The sequence below is a fragment of the Phyllobates terribilis genome, unplaced genomic scaffold (assembly GCF_046119375.1).
Source record: "Phyllobates terribilis strain yellow unplaced genomic scaffold, ASM4611937v1 Scaffold_2__4_contigs__length_985480577, whole genome shotgun sequence".
In the NCBI taxonomy this organism is placed as follows: Eukaryota; Metazoa; Chordata; class Amphibia; order Anura; family Dendrobatidae; genus Phyllobates; species Phyllobates terribilis.
In genome coordinates, this window is record NW_027362762.1 from 391,778,011 (window position 1) to 391,792,642 (window position 14,632).

General features: G+C 46.4%; 1 protein-coding gene across 5 annotated transcripts in view; it reads right to left on the bottom strand.

Moving 5' to 3' along the window:
* Positions 1-14,632, bottom strand: part of LOC141212093 (ATP-binding cassette sub-family C member 5-like) — a 167,697-nt gene that overhangs the window by 119,624 nt on the left and 33,441 nt on the right. For 4 of the 5 annotated variants that reach the window (XR_012281936.1, XM_073664876.1, XM_073664877.1 and 1 more), the window contains 2 exons: positions 11,679-11,826; positions 9,730-9,963 (listed from right to left, as the gene is read on the bottom strand). Coding sequence is in view for 3 of the 5 variants with exons in the window: in XM_073664876.1 (XP_073520977.1) it covers positions 9,730-9,963; positions 11,679-11,826 (382 nt within the window). In the remaining 2 variants the exon portion in view is untranslated. Of the gene's footprint in view, positions 1-2,209; positions 2,319-9,729; positions 9,964-11,678; positions 11,827-14,632 lie in introns of those variants that run through there. The other variant, XM_073664878.1, reaches the window with a different exon arrangement.

The window sequence follows — 14,632 nt, forward strand, 5'->3', positions numbered from 1 at the left end:
TTACAGGTGGCATATATCCCATTAATCGGATTAAACCAGCAAACTAATCCTTTCTTTACAAGAGCATATATCTTAGAATTCTAACATTGATATTCCAACCTATGCCTACTTTCAAGTCTGCAGCTATGGCAATTCATTTTAACCACATCTAGGCATAGAATAATGGAATTTCAGGATAAATACTATTCTAACACAAACAACATCTAGAGACTATATAACTAAACTCTATAAATTGTTCATGGAAGAGCTAAATGACAACATGACTACTGGTCTTATAACATGGAAAGAAGATAAACCATCTTTGGACATATCCATTATATTAACTTAATTAGAATATGCTTATAAAACCCTTCACTCTGCCGGTTATACAGAGATAACCCTCTGGATTCTGCAAAGTTTTACATCTCTAATGGTATAAGGTTATAACATTTCTAAAAGCATTGTACCCTAAGGATCAATGTCCAAAATGTAGATCTCCAGGGGTGAATATATTTCATTGTTTATGGAGCCGTCTCCAAATTAAGCAATTTTGGAAACAGATCCATGACTTTACTGTATCCTTCTTGACAAATTGTGTACCTTGTAACCCATCCTAGGCAATCTTTGGTTGGATAGATAGATCTAAGCAAAGGTATAGTAAAGGCAGTCAGAAACTGCTCCACTGTATAGCAGCTGGATTAAAAAAAAAAGCTGTATTACAAGCTTGTATATCCCCCCACCTACTATCCAGAAAGTTTTTCTTAGAAAAAATTGTATATTTATTCCACATGAAAAGGATTTAAACAACCTTTCTACTCTCCTTTTCATGAAGAATCCAACTGAAAATAAAAACTCATTTTTCAATGACAACATGGTACATAGAGAGTAAAATTCAGGGTGACCCACCAATGCCTTAATTTGGTCTTACTCTTTACACTACCACTCGTACAGAGAACCACCCCTACTTCCCCATCCTCTCCCAAGCTTCATTTTGATTTATCTAAGTCTTTACATTTACTTTTCTAGATTGATATGAAGCCATAACTGTTTTGGATGCCATGTAAAGTTGTCTGGATGGCTTTGTGGTTCTACATGTGAGAGGGGAACTATTTTCAGGAATAATCACAGCAATCCTACCTTCACTTATACAAGCTATAACCAACACAAATTTGGAAATATATTAACTTTCCTTAAATATATAACATTGAAAGTCTTAAAGGGATTATCTGGGACTAATTTATTTTTTTTACTACGGGCCTAAGACCTAACAGGCAGGTATTTGCTAACTACCTGTCTGTTCTGCCTGCTACCGATCTCTACTGGCTAAGAACAGTCAGAGACCGCTCCTGCCATTGCTTCTCAACGGCTTTTGACAGAGCAGTTTCTTCTCTTTTGCTTTGCTCTGTTGACGGAATGTGACTACCTGCTGCGGGATGCCTGCTTTCCTACTTATGGTAACTGAGCCTTATTTTGATAACAAAAATACAGTCTCTTAAATATCACTGTAAGAAAATAGACCACAGAGATGGTTTCAACGTTTGCTTATTATGTAACTTTAAAAAATTCCTGATCTAAACAGTAGATCATTTTTTTTCTCATTAAACGTTAATGCATCACATATTGTGGAGCATCACCTTACAAGGGAAATTAGCAACAACAAAATACTAATGTTCAATACATATGTTATGAATCATTTTTATAATTAAATCCTAGTAGTCAGTACTGTTGCTTCGGAGCTCTGGTGTCCTGGGTTCAAATCTCAATCAGGACAACATCTGCAAGGAGTTTGTATGTTCTCCCCATGTTTGTGTGGGTTTTCTCCCACACTTCAAAGACATAGTGATAGGGAATTTAGATTGTCCAATTTAGATTGTTGAATAGAGACAGTAATTATAATATCTGTAACGACCTGGTTAAATTGATGGCGCTATATAAGCGAGTAAAATAAATGAATAAATCTTGAAAGGTATGGTACTCCAAAATCCAAAATGCTTCTCTTAGTAACACCTGCTTGATCCAATTTCCTCCCTAATTAATTTTGTTTAACTTTTATTCATTACAAAAAATCTTAAATATTTTAATTCTCTATTACGTGCTTGAGAAAAGTGTTAAGCAACACCTGATGCTTTTTTTCCTTCTTATTGATACTGTAATGGGGCTCTGTCAGTGTTCGCCTGGCAGCTCAAAAATGACTATCGCACACAGGCTTAGCGCAAGCTGCTCCGCTTACCAGATCCTGGGGGTAGTCCTGGCCTTCGCCTTTTAAGCCCTGTACAGGGATCTAGATTTAAACTGTGGCCACAAAATAAGCTGCTGTTCTGTGATGCAGGCTGGCAGGAGTGGTCAGGCAGCCGGGTCAGAACCAAGAGGGTAAGCAAAGTACAAAATCAAAATACGCAAGAATAGTCAGTAAACAGACCAAGGTCTAAACAGGAAACGATTATACTACACAGGAGCTGCAGAAACAGGTCTAAACCAGAGGAGCACAAGGCTATATCTGGCAGCTTCCAGCAGTAAGCTGGAAGCTTCAGTAGGGAGTGGTGCTCTCCAATTGACTGGATCAGAGAGCTGATAACTCCAGCTGGACAACACACACACACATACTCTCAGACTGGATGGCAATGCAGGTCCCAGCCACCCTAATCTTAGTGGCTGGTCAGAGTCACCAGTGCAGCCCACCAAACGAATACGGCAGCCCCTTGTGACACAAGGAGACGTTGCAGCAGCGGGTCTTGGTGGAGACGTGACATATACAATTTATAAGTTCTGAAATCTGTATTTTAACCTTTCTTATCGTGCAATCATTGTACAGTAAACTGCAATGTGTGTACTGTACAATATAAATAATGTGATAACTATAGTAATTTATGAAAGATTGTATTTCAAAGGTATTATTAGACTGCCTATCTGTAAATAACGATTTTAGGGGTTTGCAATAAAGAAGTTTGGATTTTAATGAAAGTGCTGGAGTGCGTCTGAATTACATGTAAAATTATGACCTAGTCTAACCTATATCTACAGCACATGAATCTATTGCGAATGGAACATTATCTAACAAGTTTTACATGATACTCATGACATGATCTAGGAAAAAATGATACAACCACACCCGCACTACATTATGTTCCATGCTGATGGCTATTGCACATCTTGTTTTACAATAGCATCATTGGGATGGTTTATTGAATAACAATATTGATTTCGTGACATTGGAATTTTGAACAGCATTCTTATTTCACAATGCTTATTCTATTGCTTGCATGCATTACAAGCACCTAAAAGATATATGTAGCACCCTGAGGATTCGGCTGCTACAGGGGTATTACACCTCAAGCCAGAGGTGTGGTATTCCACTCTCGGGTAAGGATGGAGTATGGAACTGAGCTTAGTAGGCTGCATGCACTACATACATCCCATTTCCGGGGGACAGAACAACGGCACTCCCACCAGTATATGTGCAGGTGCGACAGCGTCTGTCCCTGGCTGGAGTGGGAGGGGGGTGGAACATCCCAGTAGTGTAGGGGCAGATAGGGGGAGTAGTCTGGGTAAATGTAGGAGCTCATTGGGTGCTGGTCACCTGAGCTCACACATAGAGGGAGTATATAAGGTGGGCACCATCTTAGGACAGGGTCAGTCAGTCAGTCAGCCAGTCAGTGAGTCAGCAGTACTCCAGGAGAGGAGAAGGAAGAGGGACCCAGAGGCGCAGGACGAGAGGGGACCCCAAGAGCCCGTATGAGAGCTGATAAGGGTGAAGGGTCGGCAAAAGGGTACCGGATCCCAAGCTGGCAGAGGCTAAAGCACACCTTAGCCAGGAACCGGAGGTCGTGGGCAGGATCTGCCACGACCCTCACCAAATCCACCAGAATGGCACACCGAGCATAGGGTCAGGGAAGCCAGAGAAGGTTCAACCACCAAGAGACCCGAGGGAGCCGGACACAGGTGGATCCCTGGTGGGAACGGCCAGAAGAAGGGAGAGTCAGAAAGGAGCCCAGGACCATACTCAAGAATTGCCCGGGAGTTGGCCGAGTCCAGGACCTGGTGGACGCAGCACGGCTCGTGTGGTCACTGCTGTACAGAGTGACCTGAGCAACACCAGTGAGTAAAAACCCTGAACTGCATTTCATGCCTCTGAGTCTCCTTGCTGCACCTTCACAACCACCATCCTCCACGTCTGACCCCCTGAGGCTATACCCCTCCCGTTGGGGGTTATACTACCACAGCTGCACACACACCACCAGCCTCAGCGGACCATCCTGCAGCGGCGGCCTTTTGACCGCAAATCAACGGGTGGCGTAGTCGACACTAGAACATCTGTAAGGACTGCCGCACACTGAGTTTGACACCCTGGGCACGGACCGGGTCACAGCCACTCGGAGACTACAACCCCCATCTGATCCAGCTCCGGGTATCCCTAACAACATGGCCCAGGGGGCGCGTCAACTTTGGCGTAGTCGGCAGGATCACGTGCCCGCAACCACCGGGTACTGCGTGCCTGAAGAAAAGTTCATATTTACCGTAAAAAGAAGTCTCCCGCCAATTCCAGAGGGTCCCCGCCATCGGACGCCATCTCGGATCAGTTCCCGCCATTTGCCCGTCATCTGCAGTCTTTTCCCGCCATCCACAGAGTTTCCCGCCATTGGGAAGCGGTTCCCGCCATCTGAGAAGATTTCCCGCCTTGGCAGAGCGGACGCCATTATGGGCGTGCCAAAGTATGGCAAGAGGCCACCTCCCATCGTGGGCCAGGACCGAAAATGGCGCCAAAAGTGGAAACCGCCCCCACCAGCAGAGACTGTGATGATTGGTATGTCCATCAGTGTGAGAGAACTGCCCCTGGGACTGGCAATCACAAAGTTGCCCCAGGACCGCCCTCAGTGTGGGCGGATACAGAACAAAAGAAAGAAGATGGGAGCAGCTTGGAGGAGTCTGGAGGAGAGTCCAGAGAGAACACACCCGGAGATGGAGGGAGAGTCAGGCAGCACCGACCCAGTGGTCAGGAGCCTGTTGCAGGTCGCCACTCCAGAAGGCCTGCTGGAGATCCTGGCGCAGCTCCCCGGAGATCGGGAGCGTGCACAGACCGCGCTGGAGGGCCTAGCACGAAGGATGGCCCGGGTGCAGCAGGAAACACTGGCGGAGTGGAGTCGAGAGATGGCCCGGCAGGCCGGAGCCCGCCAGCGAAGCATGCCACCCGCAGCGAGGAGCAAGTCCACCTCTGAGGACGGCGAAGGAAGGACGACGGCCGGAGACGACGCCGCGGAGGGAGCCGAAGAGATGAAGGCAGGTAATGGGGACGACAGCATCCCGTGCCCAGAAGCCGTAAACCTGCCCCAGCTCCCCGTCGCAGAGCCCGAAGCCCCACTCACCGTTCCCGTAACCACTGCGTCATCGCTCCAAGCTAGGCCTCAAGCGGCCGGAGCCGCGTCCGCGCTCCCTGTGACGTCATGCGCCTCGACTCAGAGCGTGGCCAAGCAAGAAGCGCCCCCGGCCTGGTCGCAGGGCCGAGTACCCCCGGGCGCAGCAGTACCAACAGCGCCCTATACCACAGCCGAGCAACCGGCCTGGTCGCTGGGCCAAGTAACCCCGGGCGCCGCCGTCTTCACGGTGCCCTTCACCTTCAGGGTGCCCCAGGCCTGGTCGCAAGGCCTGGTAAACCCGGGCGCCGCTACCACCACCGCGCCCTCAACGTCCACAGCGCCACACCTGGGTGAAGACCTGTTTGCCCAGCAGACTTGCCCGGTTGGGCAGCCCCCTGTGTGGCCACCGGAGTACCACCATCCCCGACTCCGGAAAGAAAGACCCCTGGATGAGCCCCTGATCCCGGCTCCGGCGCCCGCCAAGATCACCCCACTCTCGTTGGAGGAAGCCCAGTTCGAGTGGGACTCTACCGGTGAGGACCTGATGGGATTCACCGAGGAGACCCGGGCAGCCGCAGCCCAGCGTGCGGAGTGCTGCCGGCAACAGTTGGAGATCTTTGCTAAGGAGCGACGAGAGAGGCGGGTCCGCGAGGAGCGGCTCCAAGTGAAGAGCGCCGAGCAGAAGAGCCGAGCCCGCAGAAACCCCCGTGCTGCCCACGGTCCCCGTGCCAGCGGGACTGTAATAAAATTCCAGTTGGAGCATGGGTGGGGTTTCATCCGGGACCACAAGACCCCCGGCGACGTCTTTGTCACCCGCAGAGACGTTGAAAGTCATCTGCCGGAGGGACACAGAGGTCGTGACCTATACCTGGGTGATGAGGTCACCTTCACCCAGCATCAGTGCGCCAAGGGCCCGTATGCCCTGCATGTGCATAGACTGACTGAGGAGGAGCTACGGGGTGAGGAGGATCAAGAGGACCCGGACGGGTCTAAAGATTACCCTCAGCCAAGAGCACACCGCCACTGATGAACTGTAAATAGAATATGTAGATAGTTACCCGTGTGGGTATAAGAACCGCTGCTAAATTAAATATGTTCCCCGTTGGGACAAGTGTGAATTGTACCCGTGTGTCCCTATCCCCTAACAGGCTGAGGACTGTGAACAGCCATTCCTGTTCCCCACTGGTCGAGGACTGAGAGCGGCCATACCTCCCCTTGTATATAGTTGCGCTTTTTAAGGCGCCCCCTACCGGTTTTATAGGAAACTGTTGTTTTTTCTACCAGAGACTGTGGCACTTTACCCGGTCACAAGTTGCACCGTGGCCGGAGGAACAAGAAAAAGTTTATGCTGCTGAAAGTGTTTAAATGTTTTATATGTTGATGTTTTGAAAAAAAATGTATGTTTTTGGATGTTTATTCTTTTACAGCCCGAGGACGTGCTGTGATTTACCAGGGGGGAATGTAGCACCCTGAGGATTCGGCTGCTACAGGGGTATTACACCTCAAGCCAGAGGTGTGGTATTCCACTCCCGGGTAAGGATGGAGTATGGAACTGAGCTTAGTAGGCTGCATGCACTACATACATCCCATTTCCGGGGGACAGAACAACGGCACTCCCACCAGTATATGTGCAGGTGCGACAGCGTCTGTCCCTGGCTGGAGTGGGAGGGGGGTGGAACATCCCAGTAGTGTAGGGGCAGATAGGGGGAGTAGTCTGGGTAAATGTAGGAGCTCATTGGGTGCTGGTCACCTGAGCTCACACATAGAGGGAGTATATAAGGTGGGCACCATCTTAGGACAGGGTCAGTCAGTCAGTCAGCCAGTCAGTGAGTCAGCAGTACTCCAGGAGAGGAGAAGGAAGAGGGACCCAGAGGCGCAGGACGAGAGGGGACCCCAAGAGCCCGTATGAGAGCTGATAAGGGTGAAGGGTCGGCAAAAGGGTACCGGATCCCAAGCTGGCAGAGGCTAAAGCACACCTTAGCCAGGAACCGGAGGTCGTGGGCAGGATCTGCCACGACCCTCACCAAATCCACCAGAATGGCACACCGAGCATAGGGTCAGGGAAGCCAGAGAAGGTTCAACCACCAAGAGACCCGAGGGAGCCGGACACAGGTGGATCCCTGGTGGGAACGGCCAGAAGAAGGGAGAGTCAGAAAGGAGCTCAGGACCATACTCAAGAATTGCCCGGGAGTTGGCCGAGTCCAGGACCTGGTGGACGCAGCACGGCTCGGGTGGTCACTGCTGTACAGAGTGACCCGAGCAACACCAGTGAGTAAAAACCCTGAACTGCATTTCATGCCTCTGAGTCTCCTTGCTGCACCTTCACAACCACCATCCTCCACGTCTGACCCCCTGAGGCTATACCCCTCCCGTTGGGGGTTATACTACCACAGCTGCACACACACCACCAGCCTCAGCGGACCATCCTGCAGCGGCGGCCTTTTGACCGCAAATCAACGGGTGGCGTAGTCGACACTAGAACATCTGTAAGGACTGCCGCACACTGAGTTTGACACCCTGGGCACGGACCGGGTCACAGCCACTCGGAGACTACAACCCCCATCTGATCCGGCTCCGGGTATCCCTAACAACATGGCCCAGGGGGCGCGTCATATACAACTAATGTTTTCATATTTGCTTGTTGGATGCAATTGTGAAAGAGGCAACGTTTTTTCAATCTACCAGAAATGGATTGCCATGAGGAAGACTGAAGAACTGGCCTTGTTCTAAAGACTATCAGACATTTTTGAGCATGGAGCACCTGTGTCATCGATCTTATTGTTGTGTTTTATTAGTGATTTCTTGCTGTGTTTTATTGTTCTGCTTGCTCGTCAGTATGTACACTAATTTCACTTGTAAAGTTTCCAGTAATCTCATTAGTATTGAAAGTAGATCTGGCGGAGCCGTTCGACCTGAGAAAAATACCTCCACTAATGCACACTTAGCTTTGGGGTGGAGGGTGAGAGCAGTTCTGCCCATTCAGGGGGCTGATCCCAGTGAAGAAGAAAAAAAGCCATATGTTTAGTGGGGAGTTGGTGGAATGATGTTGAAGAGGTAGGATCTAATCTAAAGACCTGGACCATGGATGGATCGATGGCATATGGAGTCTTGGAGATCAGTACTGACTGGGCTGGATGAACGTGCTCCGGGGCAGCCTGTGGGGGGCGCTCTATCTGGTGCTCTGCTTACATATTCATCTGTATGCTCTTATGACGGCTCACTGTGCCTTCACTGACCTGCCTCCTATTTTACATAATGCATCTAGTAGTGTGGGGCTAGGTAAAATAGGAGGCAAGTGAGTGAAGGCACAGTGAGCTGTCATTAGAGCTTTCCCTCTCCTGCATTCATTGGGAAAGTGTGCAGTGGATGCTGGGCTGTGACGTACTGGAAAACCCCGCCCACAACCTATTAATCAGCGGGGAGCGCGTCACTGGGTCACGCTCGACTTGATGTGACATCAGCGGATGACAGAGGAGGCTGCAGACGGGGGCCACGTGATGCCTGTGAGCGGTCAGTGATAGCGCCACTCACAGGCAATATTGACAGTGTAGGGTATTTGCTAAAAGTCTTATTTCCACCATTTACATTGATGGAGCAATGTTCTATAGTAGTGGACAACTTCTTTAAAGAGGTAATCAATATCAGATCGGTGAGGATACTACATCAGCCCCACTGATCAGTGGTTTCATGTGAACAGTACAACTGCATAGCACGGTTTCACTCAGCAACCGATGACATCTGGCCGGCACTAGGAACAGCTGATCAGAGAGGATGTGGGTATCGCTCCCCCACCTTCCCCGCCACCACCAATCTGATATTGATGACCTTTCTTAAGGATAGGCTATCAATATAAAAGTATTGGACAACCCCTTTAAAGATCTGGGTCTTAGGGTAGGCAATCTATATCAGATCAGTGGGGTATGACATTTGACACCCGTACTCATCAGCTGTTTTTAAGTCCTGTGGCCATGGGAAGTACACAGTGAATGGAGATGGGAAAGCACAGTTGTTCTTGGGTACTGAAGCTCAGCATCCATTCACTGTATTAGGAGCTGAGCTACAGTACTTGAGAGAGTCTACTACATAGTGTATAAAACTGTGGTGTTCCAGCTCTATACACGGGGTACTTCTCTAGGCTATGCAATCTGAAACTAGCTGATAGGTGGAGATTCCAGGTATTGGCCCCTGACCAATCTTATATGGTTGACCTAATGTCAGGGTAAGTCATCAATATCTTAGTCATAGACAACCCCTTTAAATGAAGCACCCTTCAATGTTGAAACAATTTTATCAAAACCAGACTCTCTATTTAAATTGGAGTATATATGTATACCCATTAAATGAAATCTCTAGGCCAGCAAGGGTATGCCGAACTTGCTTAATACAGAACATAACTCACCTCTCCTGTTGTAATATCCTTAGATACTTTAAGTTTTAGGATCTTTCTAAAAGCCATGGCTAAAACCGCTCCTTTCAATCGAATTCCTGTTCTATAGTTCATTGCCCAGTTCAGTGCAAAAGACCAGGACCTTACAAGCTCTGCTGTAAAAATGCCAAATGCTACTAACAGCCCATAAAGGAGGTTAGATTCAGTCGATTCTGTGTACTCCAGCAGCGCACGGATGAAGATGGCCTGTGGACAGCGAGAAAAAGTATCAGCATGCAATGTCTCCGATAAAGAATTTCTTTCAGAGATCCCTTCTCAGTTACACGTGATGTTTACATCATTTTGCCTCTATTTTGCATCCATTTTTTGTCTGTCTAAACTTTTTTCTTCCATTGACACTTTCCAATGGATCAGTTAAAAGATATGAAAAACAAACATAAAACAGATTAAAAATGAATATTTTCCATTTTTCATCTGCTCTAGGCAGCTCTCCAAAGACTTGAATGCAAAAATGCATGAAAATTAGACATGCACGAGTTTAAAAAGTTGGTCTACTACTGGACAGCCCATAAGTACTAAATAGTTCCCCCACCAGATAAAATACAAAAAGAAACATATACTTACCTCAGGGACCGATGACTTTCCAGCAATGTTGACATTGTCTCTCCCATGGTCATGTGGAAATATGTCATGTTAGCGCCACAGCCAATTAATAGCCACTGACTGGCTACAGCCTTAATACATACATTTGATAGAAGTGTGAAAGCTTCAGCTCATCAGCCACCACTGATCGGCTGCAGCTCTCACGTGACGTAAGGATATTGTGACCATCGGTAGACAATGTGCTGACAGTGCTGGAACAGCATCAGTCTGTAGGCTGAATATATGTTTTGTTTATTTTACAGTAGAGAATTTAGGATTTAGGAAGGAGTTGTCCAAACGTTCAAGTTTTACCATCCGTGTACAGAACTCAAGCTCAACAGCCTCGTATATGCCTATTATCCAGTTAGCTGACGTCAGGAGGCCAAGCATCATGATCCAAGCATGGTCCATGTTTTATGAATTTATAAATTTGGCCAAATGTAACAGACATAGCTCCATTATAAAAATGGATGTTTGACTGCTCTCATCATATTTTATGAGTTGGTTTGCTGTCTGTTTAAAACAAAGGCAGCACACAGAACAGAAAAATAGATGTGTTTCTCAACTAGTCCTTTCTATATTGAGTTACAACGGGTCTACCTTAAACCAGAAAAAAACAAAAACACAAAATCATCAGCTGAGCGGGTGGGAAAATATCTCCAAATAGGGTGAAGAGCATGGCAGCCTGAGGCAGGTTCCTGAGCATGTTATGCATGAAAAAGGAAAAACAAAATGCCAGCAATCGCAAAAATGAGCAGATTATTGTAGTACGTAAAAATCTAAAGTAAAATATTAAAAATAGATACAAAAGATGAGAAACCAGGTTTACATGTTTCGAGATGACTATCTCTTAGTCTTGACTCATTTTTGTGGTTGCTGCCATGGTTTCTCCTGTTTCATGCTACCTTAAACAAGATCTGTCACCAGATTTTGTCTTAAAAACTGTTTTTTTTAAATAGCTCTCTAAGACCTGATGATGCTGGTGTACTTACTTTGAAAATCCATTTTGGAATAACTGCATAAACCTTTCTAAAAGCTTTCCTGCCTGATTTCAAAACAAACATCCAGCAGGACTCTATATCAGACAAGAAAACTGGCAAAAGTGGTTTACAGCCATTCAACATAGATTTTCAAGCTAATCACCAAAACCTCATTGGGTCTTAGAGAGCTATTTGTATATGTAAAAAATCTGGTGACAGATTCTCCTTAATCTACAGTGATTCAGCAATAATCTCTCCTGCAATAATACTCCTGATTTACAGCACACAGTAGCATTGCATTACACAAGAATTTTATAGGCAAACAGAACATGAACTCACAGGGCCAATAAAGTTTGCAACCATGGTAATAATCAGACACAATGAAGACAGCAAAAATCTGGTTCGGCAGAAACGCCATAGCACCAGTGTGAGAGATGCTTTCCTCTTCCCTCTCTTCTGGTTCTCTGCTTCCCAAAGCCTCTGAAGCCTGTTCATATGGAGAAAAAAAATATTTAGACCGACATAGTAACTAAACTACAAATTCTTGTCACTCTACGTGTATACGAGTGCACTTATTCACACTTTTATAACATTTCTGAGACGTACAAGTATTGTATATAAAGGATATAAAAATTTAATATTGGTATATTGATAATTTAGGGATCACATGAGCATACCTCCCAACTTTTGAAAAACAGAAAGAGGGACACATCATGCGGAACGCGTAGCGCGTCTTGTCAAATTTTGGCCACGCCCCTGGCCACATCCCAATCCACACCTATTTACTATTTCTTTCTCCCCCACCAGGAGGAGTTGTCAGAGGGGCGCTGGTAATGAGGGGCATTCAGCAGACTCCATAGACTGCAGGGCGTAGACCCAAATCCAGGACTGTCCGTTTTATCCGGGACAGTTGGGACTAGAGTTGAGCGGATGGATTCCCGGGTCTCTGGTCCAGCGTCCAGGTCAGTGGTACTTGGTGGATGGACAGGACGCAGCGAATCTCTAACCATCCAGAATCCCCGGCGGCTTTTGATCACCCAGGGCAGCGCGACGTCATCTGTGCGTCCTGCTCATCTCTAGTTGTGGATTATTTTTTGTTCCCTCACTCACAGTCGGAGCCGCCCGAACTTTCTCATCTATATGTAGCTTCACTATACGACATCTGGCTTTTTTGTGTCTGTAAGGCCGTGTGCACACAGTGCAGAAATACTGTGTTTTTTGTTTTCTGCAGAATCCGCACCAAAGTACACAATAAGAATCAAAGCTTTTCTGTACTGTTAAAAAGCGTTAAAAACTCTGCTTCATATCTGCCCCAAAATCGCATCAAACAAAGAGGAAAACGCATAAAAGAAACGCAGCAGAGACGCCATAATCAGAGAAGATTGTTACTGTGTCGTGTGGTGCGGAGACCTGCAGAAAAAAAGCAGAAAGAACGCAGCATTTACGCTAATGTGAACACGGCCCCAGCATTACAGCTTTATTACATTTTTATGGGTTTAATAGAGAAAAATATAAATTACGCCATTTTTTTACTTCATTTACCGATCCCTGTAAATAATCTGAGCTGTGTTGTGCGGGTCGTTATTATTACAGGGACACCAAATATGTCCTTGTTATTTGCTGATTTGTGATGTTCATTATTTAAAAATAAACGCATTAAAAATAAAAAAAAATGTTCATCATCAATTGTTTCATTATTATTTTTTTAATAATTTTATAAGATGAAGAAAATCTCTTAGGGTATGTGCACACGATCCAGAGCCGCTGCATGTTATGCAGCATCAAACCCGCAGCGGCCAGCTGTTACAGCATAGTGGATGGGATTTGTAGAAATCCCATGTCCACTATGCGTCCCCGTGCACCTGCGGATCACCCGCGGAAACTGACATGCGGTGTGTCTTTTAAGACCCGCAGCATGTCAATTTCTCTTGTGGGACCGCATGCGGGCTTTCCCCGTAGACCTAACCTCTATGAGGAAAGTCCGCAGGTGAAAAAATAAATAAATAAATGGCGCCGCTCATTTGCATATTGAGCGGAAGCTGCCGACAGCTATTCCGGAGACTCGGGCCCGCAGGCTGGTACGCATTGTGTGCACATACCCTGATTGTCCCTGTAGAATAAAAATACATACATTGTACACAGCAGTGTATTCCTATCATCCTAGTCAGATTCTGCAGTACAGATCAAGTACATGGAATTGTGCTCATTACCCCACTAGAGCGTGCGGCTCAGCACATTAAAGCTCCCATCTATCTGTAATGTGTGAAGGTTTGTGATGAGAACGTCGGAGAGAGAGGTAAGAGCTAGAGATGAGCGTTGTTCTACTCGAACTGTTCGCCAATCTCAAATTCGAGCTGTTTTGGGCGGTGTTCGAGCCGTTCGGCGAACACGAACGATTTGAGAAAAATTCGGCTGTTCGAGGTTATGTTCGATAACTGTTCGTGCACCAAAATCATAACTGGATTTTTTTCTCAGTAATGATGAAAATTAATGTTAATACGCAGTTTGAGTGTACAGCGGGGTGGGGGGAGGGGCAGGGGATGGATCTCTGCAGGAATAATGAAGATCTCCATTTTTTTTTCTCTTTCCCGCATTTACAGTGGGGAGGTGCAGTCTGTCAGCCTATCAGCAGCGCACACACGGAGCGAAGTGCTTTTTTCACACAAGCAAGGGCATGTGTCATTGGCAGTGTATGTCACATGTCCTTGCCCTGTAAGACCAAGCCATTTTCCCCGTCGCCACCATTTTCTCACTGCTGCAGCTGCGTGTTAGACGGCACCGCTGTTGCTGTGTGCGCTATACCTTGTTAATTTCAAGCCAATATTCGCACAAATCTACAGATAGCTTGGGAGTAGGGAATAGTTGTGATTGCAGTCCTTTTAAGGACTAGGTTACAGCATTTCCTACGACTTTTATCAGGCAGGTCTGTGCTCTTAAATAGATAGATTGTGGGAGTAAAGACTAATTGTAATTGCAGTCCTTTTCAGGACTAGGTTATATCAGTTCCTATCAGTTTTTGCCAGGCAGCTCTGTGCCAGTGCTGTGCAAGTTTTTTACACAGCATTTGGCTGAATCTAGCAAAGCTAATCCTTTTTGGCCTATTGCAGAGTGTGTTAGTCAGTGGAGTAGCCTATCTGTGTTGCAAGATATACCACCTGTGTATAGAATACCAATTTTTTTACTGCACCTAGTTAAGTAAAATCTTTTGGGCATAGCATCATTCTATTAGTCCATCTATACTGACCTCCATCAGGTTGCAAATTGAATATAATTTTTTTCTGCATCTACCTCTG